The following is a 21171-nucleotide window of genomic DNA, read 5'->3' on the forward strand; positions in this document are numbered from 1 at the left end:
GACTGACACGGTATCAATACCTCAAGCCAGAAGCTCCGTGTCTGGGGCAGAGCTCTGCCCTGAGCCGATGGGCCTCCTTGACCCCCTTCAGCTCCACAGCCAGAGCCACACCGGACTGATGAAGGGAGGGCCCTCTGGGTGGCGGGAACAGACCTCTGGGAGCTGACCATATGTTTGCCGGGTCCAGCTCTGCCCATGGAGTCGGCCTCCCACAGAGGGCAGCTTTCCACCTACTTGTCTTGTTTCTCAGTGTCATTCTTAAAGGCCGAGGAGTAGAAAGGTGATAATCCACTAGGATTATGAACCCAGCCCCTGTTGTGGGCCTGGGAGGGCTCGGGACACTGTCTCCAGCTCACCCTTCCAGTCCCATTTCCTGCGGCCCCTACAGGTGTCCTGTGCCCCCCCCCACTTTCTTGCTCCCGCCCGCAGGCATTTTATGCCCCCCTCACACGGGCATTTCTACTTCCAGCTCTTGGCCCCGGAGGCATCCCTTCCGAAACGCCCACCTGCCTCACTCTTGGCGCGTCACGTCCCGCCCCCTGTCCTACAAGGGCCATCTTAAATCCTGCGTCCTGATGGAGGCCATTTAGGACCCCACCATTCAGGGGCAGCATTTTCCCCCTGTGAGCCCCTTGCTGGCTGTCCCCAGGATCTACCTCGTGGGCCTGCCCATCGATTGGCAGGACTCGTGCTGCCTGGCTTGGGAAGGCAGGCCCTGTTTTTCGTGTCTTCCTCAACTCATACTTCAGTTTTATTGAAACAGACAAAACTCCATGATTCTGACATCTGGGACAGGACACTGGAGTCTTAGAAGGTCTGTGTGCGTCACCTCTCTGGGCTCAGTGTTCCCCCTCAAATTACTCTTCCTTCCTCGGCTACATATCAAATGAGACTTCATGGTCAGTGAATCTCCAAAATGGAAGTGACCTTGAAGACCATCGAGGAACCACCCTTAGAGCAAAAATTCTTCCACAGCAACGTTGCTCAAACTTGAATGTGCTATGAGTCACCCGCAGATCTTGCTGAAATGCCGGTTCTGATTCAGCAGGTTCAGGATGGGGCCCCAGAGTCTCTGCGCCTCACTGGCTGCCAGGGGATGCCCACATGGCTGGTCCTCATGTGACCCTCAGTAACAAGGTTCTACAGCGCTCGGGAGCCATGACGGACAGGCGGAGCGACCACTGCTTGCATGCTTAGCGCTCTGGTGCATGCATCATCTACAACTCCACACTAGCCCTGTGCAGTAGGTGTTATTACTGCCTTATTTCATAGATAAATGTCATAGAGGTCAAGGTCACACAGCTAGCAAGTGATAGAGACAGGAGCAGACAAACATGTCTGACTTCAATGACTCTTCTCCCCATTTTTCTTCTTTTACAACCATGTAATGAGGGACGTTCACCTCACTACTGGGAGGGGAGTAAGACTGAGGCTGAGGCTGGCTTTCTTTCTTCCGCTACACAGAAAATCTGCATAAGGCAGAGACATGGATTTAGGTGGTTGTCTTCCAGAGAGTGGCATCCCAAGGACCTGCAAACATCAGCGCTCTGTCCCACTTCTAGGCCACCAGGAAATCCCGGTAACTGTTGACTGAGAGACCGTCCTCTCCTGGTCACAGACTCCAGCTGGCATGGAGGTGGCATTCCTACCACCCTCCCGGGATTGATGGCCACCTAGCTTAGCTGTCGGGTTTCTGAGACTTGGCAGTGAGCAGCCGAGAAGGAGGAGGGCCAATGCCAAGGACTGGCTCATGGGAAGGGGAGATTCCCAACTCAGACGACCAGTCAGTGCCAAGAGCAATGCCAGGAAGAGAGAGTACTGGCCACACACCACCCCTCGGCCCATTTGAGCCATAGGTCATGGCAGGAAGACGCTCAGGTCTGGCACTAGGAAGCAACTGGAAACAAGAAGAGCACAGCTCTGAGCTACCCGACCTCTGGCTGGGCAAGCTGGACTTGGGAAGACAGAGTATGACCCTCTATCCTCTCCCAAGGAGGGTGTAAAGAGACCATCGAGACCCAGGGTAGCAACGGCACCTTGTGTGCCTCCCACTCCTGCCAGGGCAGAGGAGAGTCGGGCTGGCAGCAGCTGAGGAGTGAGGGATGTTTCCCTGACTTCAAGGTACCGAAGAGACTTCTCTCTGGCTACACCTACCTGTACCTGGGTTACTCCTCTTTTGAGAACATCCACATCCCCCATGGGTAAGAGTTGAAACTTCTCAACGTACAGCGGAGACTTACAGCACCTCCTGACTCTCCTCCTCTGCCCTGTATCCTCCCTCCTCTCCTTACACCTGCCCAGGAGACTGTCCCCGTGGGTTGGCCCGGCACCCTGCATACGCCAATGGCAGCAGGCCCACAAACAAGCATTAAAGAGGGACATGTATGGTCCAGCACTCAGCCAACCAACTCATGGACAGGAATGTTTCTCTGTGCCACCATTAACCCAGGTAGTGGCAGTTGGGTGACAGCTTAGATGCCGCATCACCTACCAATATGCCATTTCAACCCGAGTACTGCCATTAGAACGAGGTGAGCCAGAGGGGTGCGGAAAGCTTGTGGACCAACTTCCTCGGTGCCTCGAGTGGATCTCTCAATGGCAAATTGGGTGGCCCTACCTTAGAGGTGGACTCTTGGGTGGCTCAGGAAGTGGGTCCAGAGCGCCATGCTCCTCAGATTGGGCTGCAAGATTTAACTGCTGCCAAAACTAACTGGGTGGAGACAGAACCTGGGCCAGCCCCCTTCTGCTTCCTGAGGGGCCATAGGCGCTCTTGTTGGAGGGCCAGCGTGAGAAAGGGGGCTTTGTAGAATGGCTGCCTTTGAGCAACATGGCTGAGATCGCAAACATAAGTATCCAATTCTGAAACTCTCAAAGGTATTGCACTGGGGTTTGTTTTTGCTTTATTTCCCTTTATTTTGTTTGAACAGCAGTTACACGGAGAAATGAGCTCACTGGGTAAGCATCAAAGTCAACACTGGTGCAGACCCAGTTTTGCCTCCGATGCAATCCATTTTAACCAATTAGTCCCCTTGTGATTGACTCAGTGCTAACAAATAGTGCAATCCCACTGACACCACATACTGTCCTGAGCATAAGGGCAGCCTGCGTGTGCTGGCCTGGAGCGTAAGAAATACCTCAGCGTGAATCTGAACACACAGACTCAACGCCCTATTCTCGACGGTCGGCCGTTCATCAGGAGTGAGCGGGCACAGAGTTCAGAGGCAGCTGTCCCACGTGTGCAGATCAGAACCAGCAGACAGCTTCGCCCGTCAGTGCCCTCGGCCCCCTCCTTCTGCCCTCCCTTTGCCCACGGAGAGGGACAGGTAGGCATGCTCCCAGGTGGTACGGCTCAGAGGCCAACCTCAGGCAAGCCAGACCCAACCTTCCCTCTGTCTTGCTTCCAGGCCCACTGTTGCCATGGATACCCGACGCCTCTGAGTTCTGTATTTTATCTGGAGTCCAGCCAGTGAACACCTTGGTTTAGTCAAACCCACGCACTCCCCTGGGCCCACAGAGTGTGGAAATATCTAAGCTGGATTTCTTTAGCCAAATGGCTCAGGGGTCCCCTTGCTGTATTTGCAGGATGGTCTGAAGGCTCCCGCTCCAACCCTGGTCTGGGGGTGGCAGCCTGCAGTTCTGTAGAAGCCTACGCACTCATTCTTTCGTTCTGGGAGAGAAGACCTGATTTCAAACCTGCATCGCATACAGCCACGGCAGTTCCCAGACAAATGGGCCGCGGGAGAGGTGAGCCTACATCCAGGGGGCGCATGGGGCGCGGACCAGCAGTGGGGCCCGGGAAAGGGCTGAGGGAGGGCGCCAAGGAGAACAGCGCTGGTTGGGACGCATCCCCAGCCCACGTGGAGCCTGGCGAGGCTCAAACAGGGCCCTGCCCTCAGTTTTGATTGCCTCTCCCCTTTGTGCAGCCCCCCACCGCTCAGACCTCGTCATCACCAAAAGCTCCCCCACCTCTCGCCCTCTTCCATCTCCCACTCATCACATGGACCAAAAGGCTCTGGTCCGCCCGGGCTGGTGCGGCTCAGTTGGCTGGAGCATCATCCCAGAGCCGAAGGGTTGTAGGTGTGATTGATCCCCGCTCCAGACATGTATGGGAGGCAACCAATCGATGCTTCTCTCTCTCATCAGTGTTTCTTTCTCTTCCTTCCTCTTTCTCCAAAAGCAAGGAAAAAAATGTCCTCGGGTGAGAATTAAAAAAAAAAAAAAAAAAAAAAAGGCTCTGGTCCTTGCTTTCCCTTGCCCCGCCCTCTTCTTCCTCCTAAACCAGACTCAGGCCTGGCTAACACCTGCTGTTTTCTGAACATTAGAACCCATCTCTGCTTCATTCTCCTGTCAGGGAGCTGGCGCCCTGGGCCCAGCCCCTCAAATCCCTGCAGCCCCTCCTTCCAGACCACCGCTCCTCCTCCTCAGATCTGGGGGCTTAAGCAGCCGGGCTGCTCCCCTTGTTGCTGAGATTTCCGAACAGGCAGCAGGATGGTGGTTCCTCCAGCTTTGTGCTCAGCCCCGGCTCCGATGCCCCCGCCACGCTGTTGCATTTACTCCCCCTTCGCTTTTTGCCTCGGGCCCGTGGGGAGTGGCTGGGCCGCGGGAGGGGCCATATCCAGCCTAGTCCCCAGGGGCCATCATTTAGACAAAATAAAGCCGCTCTGTTCTGGAAGGGCCCCCACAGGGCAGCGCTTCTCACGTCCCGGCCTTCTCTCCGCCCCCAGGCGGTCTCAGAGAAGCCCAATCCCAAGGCCCTGAGTGCTCAGGGGCTGCGCAGGTGTCAGCCCAAGGCCGCAGTGTCCTCAGTCCACTACAGGCTCCGGAGATGAGCCACAGCGATGCTGTGCGGGTGGGCCTGCTCAGACATCTTCACGAGCGTGACCGGCTACCCCGTTACCAGAGACTGCGAGGGTCTGAGGACACAGGCCTTTCCGCACTAAAATGGCAACAGTCTTGGGCAAACCGGGATGGTTGGTCCCCCTAACCCGTACTCACAGCTGATGGGCCTGCTCCCCAAATCACTGAGCACCAATCGCATGTGTCCTATGCAGGCACTGCGGTCACATACCCTCCGCGTTCTGTGTGACTCTAAGGCGAGCCCCTCCGCCTGGGTGGCAGGGGCTCCATCCGTCAAGGACATCACTTCTGAAACCCCCTCCACACTCGCAGTTTCAATTTTCCCTGCTTTACTGGATCGTTCCTGTACATACAAGTGTGCGGTGATTTCTCCCCTCTTAGCAATAAACAGACAGACAGACAAACAAAAGTCTCTCTTTAGGTCATACTCCCAGCGACTGCCCGCATTCTCTACTCTCCTTTACATGGAACTCTAAGACTCTACCTGCCATCTTCTATTCCTCTTCTTCCATTCTCTTATTTTAAAAATCTTTTGTAGTTTTTATCATGGAGCATTTCAAAGATATCCCAAAATAGAGAGGCTAGCATAGTGAGCCCTCCTCTTCCCCCTGCTCAGTTTGCTCAGGTCACGCAGAATCACATCCGGACATCATCCACTCTCCCTTACGTCCATCTGGACAGACGTGCGCACTGCCATCCCAAAAACACCCTTGTCCAGGTTACCAGTGACCTCCACGTCACACCCGGTGGTCGCTTTAGGTCTCATCTCATCGGGCCTCTCTACGGCGCACAACAGCAGCTCGCTCCCTCCCTCAGAAACCCTTGTTTGTTTCCCCCTTGATGTCCAAGACACCAGTCTGCCATGATTGTCTTGCTTCCTGGACCCCCTGCTTGACTAGACTCCACAGGGGGTCCCTCCTCATTAGCTGATCTCACCCAGGCTCCAGGCTCCATGAGCTGGAAACTCCCACATTTATATGCCCAGCCAGGACATCTCCTGTGAACTTGACATTTCCACATGGATTATTAATAAGCATCTAGAACTTAATATGAAGTCAGAGTGATTTTACCTCATCCTCAGCCTGCACCCAAACGCTGTCTCTCCCAGCCTTCCATCTTCCTAATGCCTCAGGCGGAAAACATTCTGCCTTTCATCCGCCCCACCTGGAATCCAGTGCCTTCAACGCCCCCCTCCCCCTCCCCGCGCCCTGTGTGGTGGAGCCCCGGCCCCTCTCTGACCCAACCCCTGCTGCTCACGCATGGCTCCCTCTGCTCCCACCTCACAGCTGTCCCCATGCAAGCCAGGTGGGCGAGCCATTGCCGTTCCCCCAACCCGGGAGGACCTCCCCCGGAAATCCAGCTGACTTGGTCCTTCACCTCCTTCGTCTTTGCTCAAATGTCACCTTTTCCTGAAACCTTCTGGATGCTCTTCTAAAAATGGGAACTCAGCCCCTCCATTCCTTGACTCATTTTGCTCCATAGTTCTTAACTCCATGTTGACATACTTCATATATTTACTTCTCTCTTTCTTGATTTCCATTGTCTCTTGCTGTCTGCTATGTCCTCAACGCCGACAACAGTGTCTGGCACCCTCAGCTCCTATGCTTACCTGAAATGAATGGCTACCTGGGCAACGGTGTCTGCCTCCTACAAAGTGGCAACCGCTTTGGAGTTCCCACCTTTCGGCAAAGGCTATGGGGCCCCTCTCCCTCTTGCCCGCTCGCCCATAGACACACACGCCTCTCGCTGGCTCCTGGAATGGTAGAAAGGACCTAGGGAGCGGAGCAGAACCCCAGAAGAGGGGCAGATGCAACCAGCACGGCAGGCTCTGCAACCTGCCTGAGGGCAGGGGACGGGGCGCTGCACTTAGCCCCGAAGGACTGAGGCCTGGGATGGCCTGCGGGGCACCAGTGAGTCACTGGCGTTAACACTGTTGATGTGTAAGAGCTTCAGGGAAGGTTCTTCTGGCTCTTTCTACCAGACTCAAGAAGAAAACGAGCCTGCCTGATAGATTTTAAACAAACTGCCTAAATAGAATAGGGTCTCTGTAGATGTAGATAGACCCTGAAAAATCATTAAAGGCGAATGAACTTCCTTTCTGAAAGGACAGATGCTGCTAACATGGGGTTAATGCTCTACTTCTTGGTCCATGTCCTTTTTGTCACTTCCTGTCTTGTACAATGTACCTCTAATAAGCAACGGCCGTTGTTTACTGAGTGCCCACCAAGGTGGGGCTCCCATGGCACACGGTAGCCCTCACGCGGCCTCGGCCCCTCCCACCGTCAAGAGGCAGGACACACGGTGGTTGGGAGCTCAAGCTGGGGGAGCAGGCCTGCATTTGGAACGGAACAGTGCTACCTGCTCGCTAGTACTTGGGCAGGTGAACTCAGCCGCTGCAGTTTCCGTGGTTCCCCTGTAACTTGAGGAGAGCAAGGGCTCCCTGAAACTGGAGTCCTCCTCCCTGAAGCTGGTGTGAGCTTCTATCTCCTAGCGCCGCCAGGGTCTGTGAAATGGGACGTGGGACGGGGGTCATCCACACTTCCAGTGAAGGCTACCGGTGCCACCTAGGACAGGGACCATAATGCTCAGATCTTAGATAATCCGTCTCGGGTTCATGGGGCAAGGCATTCCTTCTAAAGCACGCACTGGCTACCCCATGAGTTCTGAGAGTCATGCGGGGTCCACACAGTGGTCAGGTGCCACCAGCAGGCCTTGGGCAAATGTAGGGAAAAGAAGAAAGGAAGAGGGACCAGAAAAAGGCAGTAATGGAGTTAACAGAAAAGAACGAGGAAAGAAAGACATGGAATGGAAGGGAATTAAACATACGTGAGGGAGAAGGGTGCCATGTTAGAGACCTCTGAGTGGCCGCTTCCCTGGGGCATTTACATGCTTCCAGGCACCACTGAGAGGTGAGCTTGGTTTGCCCTGAAGGAAGCGGGAATGGAGCTTGGCCTGTTTCCAGAGAACTAGGCTGTGTGGGGACTAAAGAGACCCTTATTCCAGAGCGTTCCCCTCTCCCCCCGCCAACCCCCAGTGTCTTTGCTCATGAAACTTTAGTTATTATCTAAATAAAAAAATACACACAAGATACATTCCTGGAAAGGGGAGGTTTCAGAGGCCTTTGGGTGGAAGAGAATGGGGAAGATCTGGTAGAGGTGACGAACTCGGGGAGGCCACGCACACACAGGAGGGCCAGGCGAGGCTACACAGCAAGGGAAGAGGGAGAGCTAACAAGCAGTGGCCACAGCAAAGCCCTCCACGCAAAGGCAGGGTAAGGCTTCCTGGATGCTCCAGGTGGCAGTGACTTAAAGGACAGGTGCAGATAGAGAATGACCTGTATGTTGCTCTGGCAGAGGTCTGGTTAATTTGAAAGCAGGCTCATGTCCACAGCCTGATCAATACGTGATCTGGCTCCCGTCTCTCCGATCCCATCTCCTTCCACCCTCGGCCTCTTCTGACCCGCTGCACGCACACTGGCCTCTCTCTCCTTCCTGAGCCCATGAGGAAGCCTCTACCTCAGCGCCTTCCTGGTGCCTGGGATGCAGGTCTCCGCTCAGTCACCACCCCATCCCAGAGTGGCCTCCTGCCGCAAAACTCCCTGTCTCCTTGTCCTTGTCATCGAGAACTTATTTTGTCTGCTTCCCCCAATGGGGCATAAGCTCCATAAAACATACTCTATTTTGTTTACTTCTGGATATTGCGGAGCAGATAGCAAACCTCCTGAAATATTTGTTAAGTGAATGTGTGAACCAAGAGCCATAACTCTACGCGTGTGTATATATAACATGAGTTTCATTGATTGAGCTGTTTGGCGTTTCAGGGTGCATTGCCTACAAGGAGCAGGGGTAAGGGTGAGAAGCACTGCAGTTCAGAAACCTCAGTAAGAGTTGCTGTGCTCTGTCAAAAGATCCACACTCATAGCTCTTGGGGTCATAGGAGCATAGAAGCCAGCCACCAAAGGGGCCTTCAATGACCCTTGGCACCTGATATTCACACCCTTGTATAGCCTCCTCCCATTATGAATAGGGCTGACTTGTGTAACCAATAGAATGTTGTGAAAATGGTGGTCATAAATGACATCGTGGCTTCTGTCTTTCTCTTTCTTGGATCGCCCGCTCTGAGGAAGACCCGCCACCACACTGTGAGGACAAACCAGTAGTCACAGAGAGAACATCCTAGGGAGAAACTGAGGCCCTGCCCACAGCCAGCGCCCTGTGAGAGACCCATCACAGAAGCAGGTCCGCCAGCCCCAGCCCGGCTTGGAGACTATGCGGCCCCCGCTGACACCTTGACTGTAGCCTTGCGAGAGACCCCCGGGCTGGAAGCACCCAGCTCAGTGGCTCCTGAGTTCCTGAACTGCGGAAACTATGCAAGATTATAAATGTTTATTATTGTTTAAAATGCTACGTCTTAGAGTGATTGGTTTCACGGTGCTAGGTAATTATCACACAGCGGATGGCGTGGGGCCCGCCGTCCCAGGTGTGAGTGGACCTGGGTATGATTAGGATTGTGTCTTTCAGCGGTTCACGGGGCGGCCCGACTCCTCCCTCTGGAGCCACTGGTCCCAGTTGGATTCTGCAACCCTTGTTAGCCACAAATGCCACCTGTATCCTCAATAAACTTTATTTAGACACAAAGAGACACAACAGAAAATACATACACAGATACAGATAATTTTTTTCTCTATAGGATGAACACACATCACAAAGGGAATTTAAAAAGTAGGTGCATAGAATGTAAGAAAATATTGCAGTGTTCCTTGTTCACTCACACTTAAAACAGACACATATTTCAGAGGAAGACAGGGACGTGCCATCCCTACACAGAATTCACAGTTGTTCTATAACAGTACACAGGTGTTAGGGAGGTAATCAAAGAAGTTAGAGAGCCAGTTACTCTTGGCATGACAGAATGCTCACAACACTAGCAGGACTCTGTTGAAACAAAAGACAGAATGGAGGATTCCAGACCCCCTGCACAGATGCTCTGCAAGCTGTCAGCTAGGTCATAAAGCGGCTCAGCAGAAATGCTACGTTATTTCAGCTTGTGGCTCGAAGGTCTGTATAACCTCTACCTTTGTGTCCACGTCAGAGAGAGTTTACACAGACACACGTAGGACGCTGAAACTCTCGACATGCGTGCTGGCTTCGACACCCACAGTACAAAGCATTGACATCAGTTTATAAAATGTGGCTAAAAAAAAAAAAGGAATAATAGCCAAGAAGACAAGGAACGTGTTGCAAAGGCTGCCACATCCATTGGCAGTGTTTCCCACCACGCCGCCGGCCTGCGGCCCCTTCGACAGGGGGCCGGTGGCGCGTGTCCTCTCCACACAGTGGGCGGAGCAGGGTGCATGTCTCTTGGAAGTCTATTATTGCCCTCTGAGGTCACGCGCGTGACCTCCTGGCCACTCCCGTCAGAGCCATGCATGTCACCAGCACAAGCCGCAACAGAACCACCCCGCTTACTCTTTCCCGGGCAAGCCTCTGGCCTCCACACCATCTTCGCTTTTCAGATGGGGGTTTCCCTAGGCAACCTCTGTATGTTAGTAAAAAATGGTTTCCACTGTACCCTTCGTGTGTCCTCTTCCTAATGTGACAAATCCAGATGAGATGAAGTTATGGAGATCAGCTCCTCCACTTCGGTAAGCATCCTTCCCATAATGTCCTGCAAGAAGACGGGGCAGAATTACCTGGCGCATCCATGACACCACAAGAAGACAAACGTTGCCGCTCCAGCTCACGCGACAGCGGTGCTGAACTCAACGCAAATCAGCGGCTAAGTCAGAAGGCAGAAGCAGTCGAGAGAAGATACATATGTACAATTTTACAAATTTATATAAATGTATAATATATATTATATCAATGTATAATATATATTTATCAATATATAAAGTATATGTAATATATGTCATCATATAAATATTTATATAGTAACATATATAAATATATAAATATATTTAGATATATTATATATTACTGTGCACAGAAGTGCGTATATTACATATATATCCTGTCCAACAATGAAGAAAGCACGGGGAGGTTACGTTGAAAGCACAGCGGGTGGAAAGGGAGACACGCGGCTTGACTTTGCCATTTCTGACGAAGCACACCGGACACCAGTCTACTTGTCCTGCCATCCTCTCTTTAGCCTCAGCTTCCTTCCTGCCCTTTCTTGCCTCATTCACTTGTTTTCTTTCTTTCCAAATTTCAGATGCAGGAGTCTGGTCAGGACTGCTCTACATAAGCGTATGTTTGTGAACCATATGCCGTCCTACGGAACCAGAGCCTGGTGGCTTAGGAGAAACCCATCGTCAGCTGATGCTGACAAGGGGAATGGCGGTTGGAAAACCTTGGCAAGAGGTTTCTGTGCTTTCCTGTCTTGAGGGTCTGCAGTAAGATCGTACCCCTCGGCAGTCTAATGTACCCGTCTGCCTGTGGGGGTGGGGCAGAGAAAGCAGAGGGCAGGTTAGAGCCCTGCAAGAAGAAATTCAAAGAGAAAGAGTTAATGTTCAGCTTCCGACATTCGCAACAGTTCACAATGTGCTTGAAATACTACGTTGTAAGGACAGAAAGGACTCTAAACACCATCCTGGGGTACGTGCGCATGAAAATGGGCAGAAGCCATGTTTCTGTCACGCTCCTACAAGTGTGTATTGATGCTGTACTTAAAATTATAACAGTGTGCAGAAAGACCGAAGATGTCATGTTAACTTAGAAAGTGGACAGGAAACGCTAGAGTAAATATCACCACAAGGTTGTAAAAAATTCACACCAATGCAGAAAAAAAAAAAAAAAAGATTGAAAAACACACCTGGCACTGACCACTGTCTTTGAACAGGTGGAATACAAGTTTTTTTTTCCTCTCCTTTCAAATTTTCTATATTTCTCACTTTTTCTCTAATGAATAGGTAATTTTTATAATATAAATAGGTAAAATAAATTTCTAATGGAAAAACATGTGATAAGTGTAAAGGCAACCTAAATCACATTTTTTTCTTAGTGGGGCATCCTCTGCATTTGTAGATCTCCAATTTGGGTGCATGTTGGAATTATCTGGAAGCTTTTCAAAAACACAGCTGTCTAGATACTACTCCGAGATTCTGACTCAGTGGGTTAGAGTCTGGGCTTAGGGGAGCGTCCTTTCAAGAAGCTCTCTAGGCAATTCTCATGTGCTGCGGGCAAGAAGAATCATTGCCCAAAGTAAATGGAGAAACAACCTACGTTTAGTTTATTCATGTGGGTTCAATGACCATTTGCTGGGACCCTCGTGGGTGCCCAGAACCACCCACCATGTAAGTTCTGAGCTCCATAGTTCACCCTCTTCCTTCCTTCTCCCAGACCAGTGTTCTAAAATCTGAGTGTGCATCAGAAAAGCCAGGGGGTTATGTTAAAACGACTGCAGGCCCCACTCCCAGAGTTCCTGAGTCAGTCCATTTGGGATGGGGCTCGAGGTCCTGCATTTCTAGCAAGTCTCCTGGGATGCTGATGCCTCTGGGTCCCAGGACCAAACTCTGAGAGCCAGGTCCTGGCACGACGGGAATGTAAGAAAATGTTACCACTGCTTCCCTCAGAGCCTCCACCGTGGAATAAATACCTCATTCCTCGGGGCACACAGCTTTCCACGAGGTCTCTCCTGCTGTAAAATACTGGGGTTACAGCCCACAATATAATAGAACAGAAAGGATTACTGGAGCTGAACTAAGAGGCTTCTGCCCATATCCCAGGCCATATCACGGCTCTGGAAACCAGACTCCAGCACTTGGAGAAATTCTTCTTCATCAGGCATGAGGGAAGAGGAACAGAGCTGTGGGGCGGGGTGCGCTAACAGTCCCAGGGAGAGGGGGCCCCTTGTCCTGAGATGCCGCCACTTTCTCCCCCGCCACCTCCTGACCATGGAAGAGTCAGACAGGAAGTAACAATTCAGAGCCCTCGTAAATTTGGATCTCATTAATTCACAACCTGACACATCCTGCAGAATTTGGGCTGGTTTATTTTTGTGCTCCTTATAAATAAAATTTTTGATAAACAAATCAATACTGAGGAAGACAGAACATAAAACAGTGTCTGTGCTACTTACAATTATTCTTATCTGTCAGCTGCAACAAGGTCCCGCAGGAGTAAGCATTGCCCTGCTGCTTTGGGGCTGTGCTGTTTGAAAGGAAACAAACTTCCTGACCACCTACTATGTGCCAGGCAAAGGGACAGAGCTTCTGAAACACAGCTGAAATTTTTTGCATAATAATGGCAAACACTTTGTAGCATGATACAATTTACAAAGATCTTTCACATATACTATTTACTTAAAATCTGAATCACTACAGCAGATTGTCTATTATTACTGTTTATCCCCCCATTTTATTGATGGAAAAACTGAGGCCAAAGTCTATGATCTTTCTACAGCTTCCACCCTAGCTCCTCACCCCATGATCTGAATGAGTGCAGCTATGACTTGGAGACTTTAACCGGGACCCAGTGGGAAATGCTAAGCCAGAAGTCCGCTTGGTGATGAACAAGTTCGTACAAGTTAGAACTCAGAAGTGTTGAGCTTCAAGTACTGAGGTTTTGAACTGGGAAACGAAAGGATATGTTGAGGGGTCAGGACAAAGAGCATTTGACAGAATGAAAGAATTTATGGTGAAATCAGTTTGGAAAACATTGAGTTAAATGAAATGAAAAGTAAACATGAAAACCCAGTCTGGGACCTGCCAGTGAGCACTGGACTCCCCAGGGAGCCTTTATACTTTTCAAAGTCATCTCTTGGGACATTTTCGGAGAAGGCACAGTGGCAGTCTCAGGTTTTGCTCGAGCTGTGGTCCTCAAACTTTAACACATCAGACCCGGCTGAACGGCACAGAGATTGGCAGCCCAGGAATTCCTCATTTAGTAGGTCCGAGTTGAGCGCTGGTCATTTACATTTCTAGCCAGTCGCCAGGTGATGCTGATGATAACCGCAGGTCCAGGGACCACGCTTCATGAATATCGTGTTAGAGAACTACGACAGGTCGCTCCTCTGCTGGATACAGAGCCAGTGCGAGGAGGTCGCGGTCTAGAAGGATTTACATTTTCTGTATCCTCCAAAGAACAACTGGTTTAGCCTGAACACAGGCAGCATGAAGAGAAGAATGACTGGTAGAAGTGAAGCCCTTCACAGGTGGATGGTCAGAAGGCAGGGGAGCCCATGCCGCCTCCTCTTTGCCTTGGTGATGCACAGAGGTCATCAGCTGATGATGTAAGTGGGTCTCATGGGATTCTTTAGCCATGTCACAAAGCACCACGCCATTCTCTGCCTGGAGACGACTACCCCCAAGTTGACGCCCTCCTGCCTCCCCTGAGGCAGGAAGCCAAAGGAGGGCCGACACTGCCCAGACCGACGTTCCCAAGACAGGGCCACACATCCGGCAGAGCTCCAGGCAGGAGCAGGAGAGAGCTCTGTGGACACCCGTTAGGTAGCAGGAACACGCCCAGGGCGCCCTACCGGGAAACACAGCCTCTGACCAGGCGCAGGGGTGGTTTCGGAGTGCGCCCGCCACCGCCCGGACCCAGCCGTGCGCAGCAGCACCTGGACACCCTCTCAGCCTCCAGTTCCACGGCCGCCCCCTCACCATCACCATCGCCTGGAGCTCCCCGACTGCGGTCCCCGGGCAGGAGACAGATCAGAGCTCCGGCGGGGTCCGAGGCTGGGCGCCTGGGGCTGTGCAATGCTGGTGGCTCTGATCAGGGAGCAGCCCCGAATGACTGAGGGAAAGTTGCTGTGTAAAACAGATTTGCTGCAAGGAACAGAAGCAGCATGGCGACAAAAAATGAGGTGAGAGCCGAATGGTGATCTCAATAAGATTTATGAGAATTCTGCATCTGTGAGATTAAATCAATAGCCACAGGAGAGAAACAAACTGATCAGGACAGTTTACCTGAGTTGCAAATATGGGCAACAGAGAAGAAATTGAAGGAAATTAGCGAAGAAAATTCCAATAAGAGAGATGTACCGGGTACTCAGTGGGCAAGACAAAGGCAGAAACAACAGGACAAAAGACAGAAAGGACAGCTCTAGAAGCAACTATTTCAAGGAATATTCTCAGAAGAGAGATACATTGGATAATTCAGAAGCAATGATTAAAATTTATATATTTTTTTCTGATGGAAGACTTTAGATAATAAAATAATCAAGGATCAGACTTTAACTGGAAGGGACCAATATCTAAATATATGTTAGTGGAATGCCATTTAAAAAAAAAATCCATCTTCATAAAACACTGAACCTATAGAAAGTGAAGCACCCAGTTAAGGAGTTTGTTAAATTTCATCTTTGTGGAGGAAGGACAGTGTACTGAGTGAAAGACGCACAGTCTGGAACCTGGCTGACCAGATTCAGGCCTCTTTATACACATTTCCTCAAATGCAAAAGGGGAACGATAATAATAATATGCTTTTCATAGGCTGTTGAAAAGATTAAATGAGTTAATGTATACAAGGCATTTAGAACAATACTACTCAGTGTTAGCTACTTAAGGATTTGCTAATATTTTGGAGTAGAGATTTTTTTTTACTTCACTCCTCTAAAACTCACTGAAAATAATGAAAAGAAGGAATGGTAGAAAAACTCTTTTCAGAAAAAAAAATACCAGACATTTCACTTCACAGAGCTAGAACAATTTGGAAAACACACACCCCCACCCCCCATGCAAATACAGAAGAGTACAAAATCAATTAAGGAGAACTAGAGACCTAAATATGAAAAATAAAACTTTAACCCTGTTGGAAAAGAATATTGGAGAATATATTAATGATCTCAAAGCTGAAGAGGGCTTTTAAACAAGAATCAAAAAGGTACAGATTAAAGAGGAAACAACTGAAAAATTTTAGGCTGTGCTATGGCAAAAGCAACCATAAAACTACAAGTCAAGGCTAGAAACATGTATTTACATTCATATCCAGAACACATAAAGACTTTAAATTAATAAAAAAAGTAAAACAACCCAAGAGAAAAAGTAGGTAGAAGAGATCATAGGGCCGATACCCATGAAGGGATGTTCAATCTCCCAAATATCAGGGCAAGTCAAATTAAAGGCATAATGAGACACCATGGCCCGCCCAGGGGACTGGCAGTGAGGAGCACACCTCAGAATACCCGCATGGGTACGCAGGGGCAAGAACTCTTGCACACTGCTCGTGGGCGTGTAAGTTGGTACAGGTGCTTTGGAGAGACCTTCGGCCATGGCTAACAACACAGTTGAAGATGGATATGTTGTAAAATAGGCAATTGCACTTTTAGGTATATGCCCCTGATAAATCCTCACGTAAGTGCATAGACAAATAGGCACAAACATGTTAATATGCAATATTGTTTGTACTAAAGGCAAACTGGGAAAAAGCCCTATATTCCTACCAGAGCAAAGCAATGAGTAGTGGTGTACTCACACAATGTAATCCTATACAACGGTGCAAATTAAATGAGCCAGAGCTCTCGGTATCAACATGGATGATTTGCAGTTAGTGTTGAGTACACTCTGTAAACTGAAGAGAAACAGGGTGCATCATACAGAGGAGGTTTTAAACCACGTACTACAACCCTACATTGTTTAAGGATATGTGCATATGTAGTGTTACAAGAGTACAAGGGAAGTCAGGGAAGTAATAAATACTGCTTTCAGGGAAATGGATACTTCTGGAGGTAGAGGGGGGAGTGCATTGATAAAGGGTACATGAGCTGCTTCTGTATTTTATTCCCTATGCTGGATAGTTGGTTTGACTGCTTAATGATTCTGTACTTGATTTTGTTTAATGACAGAGAGGTAAGGAGATTAGATAGATACATAAATGATAGACTGACAGGTCATTAGTTAGCTAGTTAGTTTTTGGTTAAGTGTTATCTGTGGATTTTATGCAATGCCAAATTATCCTTTAACAATAAAGAAAACAAAAAGTTTCAAGTTTTTAAGAACTCATAGACCAAAATACCTCAAAAGTTTCACTGAGGGGAAGAAAAAGCTACCTGCTGCTATTTGCCAAACAAGAGGCAAAGCTACAGGATTTCTAAAATCATAGGTGCATTTATTTATAATCTTCCAGCAGTACACAAACCCCCTCATTCATTAAGAAAATATCGAACAATTAGATTACACATTTTTAACATTTAACAAATTGTCTTTAATGAGAGAAATAAAGTTGAGTGATACTGAAGTTGCCCTGCAAAATCTGGTATGCAAATAGGGCAATGAAAGTATACGATTGCGATGAAATAAAACGAAAAGTAGCCCCTGGGATTGGGGAGCATTCTCCACCTTTCAAGCCTGCCTGAAACGCAGAGCGTGCGCCCAGCCGAGACGCGGGCCGGGCTCGTGACGCGGGCCGGGAGCTCAGACGGCGAGGGGGGTGGGGGCCGCGCTCTGCGGTCACTGGCCGCTGAGCTTCCTGTGGAAAAAAGCACCACCGGCAAAAACCGAAATACACGGTAAACCCCGGGAACATATTTTCAATACACGTTAGAAAGGGATTCTCCCTTGGCTTACAAAAAGCTCCACAATAATAATAATATACCAGAAAAATGCACAAGGAATGTGGATAGGTAATTATCCCCCCCAAAAAAGAAAGAAAAAATTTTAAAGGCCAATGGAGACATAAATATATGCTCAACCTTAATTCGTCATTAAAGAAATGCAAATCAAAATATGAACCTTTTAAAAAGCTCATTGGTTTGGCCGAACTCACGCATTTGGTGATTCCCAGTGCCCGGGGCCGGGGCTCTCCCACGGCTGCTGGCGGGGGGTAACTTAGTGGCGTCTTTCACTTAGTATCTCCTCGCCGGCTGACCCTGCACACGTGCTCTCAGGTTTTCCCCTAATATGTGGACCAGCCTGGACAGTGCAGCACCAATGTCAACAGCTCCTGTCATTTGGCGGGGAGAGGGGTTAGGTAAACTGGAATCCACGTAGTGGAATATTAGGCAGCTGTGAAAAAGAATGAGGCAGAGCTGTATGTGCTGATGTGGGAAAATTTCCAAGATACAGAAAGCTAAGAAAAAAAAAAGCAAGGTATAGAGCAATGTTGCAGTATGATCCCTTCTATTTATATAAGTAAGAATGAAAACAATATATACAAAATATATATAGAAACCCATTGATGGTTTATATAGATGATTTTTTTTTTTTTTTTTGGAAACAATCTGGCAGACAAACTACTAAAACTTCCTTTCCTTTGGGGAAAGGGTCTGAAATGAAGGAAGAGAGGTATTTACCTTTGAGTTTTATTACTTTCTTTACTATTTGAGTTTTCTAAACATGTATATGTGTTATTTTAATTTTTGTACTATTTACAAAAGTTTTACAGAGTTTATCTGGAATTGCAGAATGGGATCATACACCATTCTTTGATTTCCTCTTCATACTTTTTTATATGACAAAACTCTAATAAATGTCATTTTGTAAGAAGTATGGAGGTCAGGACATGAGAGGGAGCCCTTTCCTTGCGTAAATGACAAGGTACCCATTAAGTGCCGATGCTAACACCCGCCTGGCAGGAGGGTGGTCAGGGTTAAATATGATCCTCTTCTAAGTCAGTCCATCTACTACTCCGCACCAATAAGCCGCAATACATGGGAGCTGCTGCTCACCCCGAGACTACAGTCTTCCCTCTTTCCCCTGCAGGGAGCTCCCCGGGGGCCTCTTACTCTGCATATGCCCCAAGCTGACCTCAGGCCAGGAAGAGTCAAGAGCAGAAGGAGCTGGAGAGACTTGGGCTTTGCTATCTGGCCTAACAGCCCTTCCCCTGGGAAACCCAAGACTCTTTCCTGTCCCCAGAGTCCACACCACGTCTCCACAAAAGGGCGAGGGCTGGGTGCCAGGAGGCCTGCGTTCCTCTGTGTGGTTGCTCTTTGCTGAGTGAATAAGGCAGCTCCGAGCTCCGTCCACCAAGGTAAACTGCAGGCCAGGTCTAATTGCACTGACAGTGACTATCTACTGGTTTAAAAATCTCTGGAGAGCAGCTACTGGGAAGGCTTTATTTTATGTCATGACTGCCGTGCTTGCTCACGCAAGCCCGTGGCGGCTATTTCCTCCGGAGTCTGTGGAATCAGCAGAGCTGTCGGCAAATACTTTGGGCAACCCCACCAGTCTGCCCTCTGGCATCTCCCCCTGCTGACTCTGCAGCCAGGGACCTGTAGACTGTCACCAGGAGGGCTCACCTGGCGGAGACCATGTGTCCACAGCTGCGAGGGCTCCAGGTAAACAATCCCATTTTGCCAGAATGTTTTGGGAGCCACCCAGCCCAACACTCTCATTTAAGGAAGCAGGAAACACAAAGCCAGCGAGGGTAAGAATCGAGGGTTTCTCACGGCCAGGCAGACAGTTTCGGAACCCAAGCCCCAACTCTTGACTTTCAAAATGGTGCTCTCCATCCTATTGTTCTGCTCCAGAAAAGTAGAAGCGCTCACCAGACACGGAAGAGTGAGGATGGCGAGCCAGGCAGTGGAGCACGGGGCCTGGGATACCGTTGGACGACCACTGCGCTGGGGCAAGTCCTCCAGAAAGTCCTGCGTAAGCCAACCCTTTCGATTCCAATTAGTGTGCCCCTCAAACCATCAGCTTTGTTAGTTTGGATTTAAGAAAACTGGTACTTTGTGCTTGAAACCAAACCAAACAAACAGAGAAAAACATAAACAGGTACTCTACAGATGTCTCCAGCTGTGGCCAAGGACAAACTCTAGGTTAACCTCATCCACGGCAACAGAGAGGCTCCGTTGTGGTCTCCTGTATATTACATAAACTTTTGGGTAAGTTTATTTTTTAATGTGGAATTTTTATAATCCTCACATGAGGATATGTTTATTGATTTTAGAGAGAGAGAGAGGAAGGAGAAAGAGAGAGAGAAACATCTATCGGTTGCCTCCCGCATGCACCCCGACCAGGGTTTGAACCTACAACCTAGGTATGTGCTTTGACTGGGGATCGAACCCATAACCCTCTGGTGCTTGCAGATGATGCACCAACTGAGCCACCTGCCCAGGGCTGGGTACTATTTCTTTTTTTAGAGAAAGCATTACATGGCTCAAAAATAAAGTATTGAAACTACAGCTCTAGTGCATTCTAATTATTTACCGAGGGAATGAGAAAGAGAGAATTGCTTGGTTGCTTGGTGGTGACATTAAGCTGCAGAGATTTCATGAGGACTCAACCCCCCCGTCCCCCCACCACTGACAGGGAATCAGAGAATGTTACAACGGAAAGAGTGTTCAAGGTCACCTTTTCCAGCCTCTGTATTAACAGATGAGGAAACTGGGGCTGGGTGGGGAGAGAAACACACAGTCCAAGGTCATGGAGGCGCTGACCGCTGGCTGTGACTAAACCTTCAGACAGAGCTCTCCCCCGTGCACCACGTGGCCCCAGCCTCCTCCGCGCTGAGGCAAGTGGTGCAGAGGTTGACTTCTATTTCAGGGGACCCCAGCGCACCATTTCTTTTCTCCTCAGATGTACTGGCTGTAATCCCTTTGGAAAGCTGCCTAGAGTCTAACCAAATTCCTGTCTCTGACTGTGATCACCACTTCCGTTCTGTCTCATTCTTGACAGCAGGACCCTGGCCAAGAGGAGCCCTGAAGAAGGCCTGGGTAGATGAGGCAAAGGAGGCAGCTGCCCTCTGCGGGGAGGGGGGACTCTCTCCCTGCCCCAGACACCCTAGGAGATTAGGGCAGAGCTCAGAGGTCAGTGAGAAATCTGAGAACTGGTCAAACCCCCTCTTGTTATCGCCTTACAGTGGGGCAGCCCGGGGGGCGACTAAGATCTATTTTCCTCCGTTTCTTTCCTCTTCTCACACTCTGCAAACACAGCACTTCCTGTGAGTGCATCTGCATTAGTAGGTGCGCACTGGAATGATGCAGAGAAACTCTAGCAGCAAATGCAATATGGTGAGATGCCTTTACCCAGAGACATTGGCAGTGAATACCTTATTACCTAGAGGTAAATATTTGAGATAAACATTAGTACTACTTCTACTTTGCAGATGAGTAAACAGTCTCGGAGAGGTTAAACAGTTATACAAAGTCACAGAGTGGCCAACCTGTGATTTGGGACAGGACCTAAATCCTGGCACTATATATACTGGGGTCCCTTCATTCTCCCATGCTTCTTGCAAAGCCAGGCCTCCAGCAGCTGCTCAAGGGACCCGACCTCTTCCAAGACACCTGGGAGAGACCCTTCTGACTAAGACAGAGCGGAATAAGGCATTAGAGAGGGATGATTTTTAGGGGCTACAATTATTTTCAGACTTTATCTTCCGAAGGGAGGGCAATTTAATTTGTGGACTATCATATATTGTATCTCTGAGA

General features: G+C 49.4%; 1 protein-coding gene across 2 annotated transcripts in view; it reads right to left on the reverse strand.

Moving 5' to 3' along the window:
• Positions 1–21171, reverse strand: part of SHISA6 (shisa family member 6) — a 273975-nt gene that overhangs the window by 133528 nt on the left and 119276 nt on the right. Inside the window, exon 3 of one of the 2 annotated variants that reach the window (XM_054571231.1) lies at positions 10429–10524. The exons of the other annotated variant lie outside the window; for it this stretch is intronic. Within the exon in view, the coding sequence (XP_054427206.1) occupies positions 10429–10524 (96 nt within the window). The remainder of the gene's footprint in view (positions 1–10428; positions 10525–21171) is intronic. 2 annotated transcript variants of the gene reach the window in all.

Source organism: Pteronotus mesoamericanus, unplaced genomic scaffold, assembly GCF_021234165.1.
Source record: "Pteronotus mesoamericanus isolate MK-2021 breed Mesoamerican mustached bat unplaced genomic scaffold, CSHL_Meso_final contig_22, whole genome shotgun sequence".
Classification (NCBI taxonomy): Eukaryota; Metazoa; Chordata; class Mammalia; order Chiroptera; family Mormoopidae; genus Pteronotus; species Pteronotus mesoamericanus.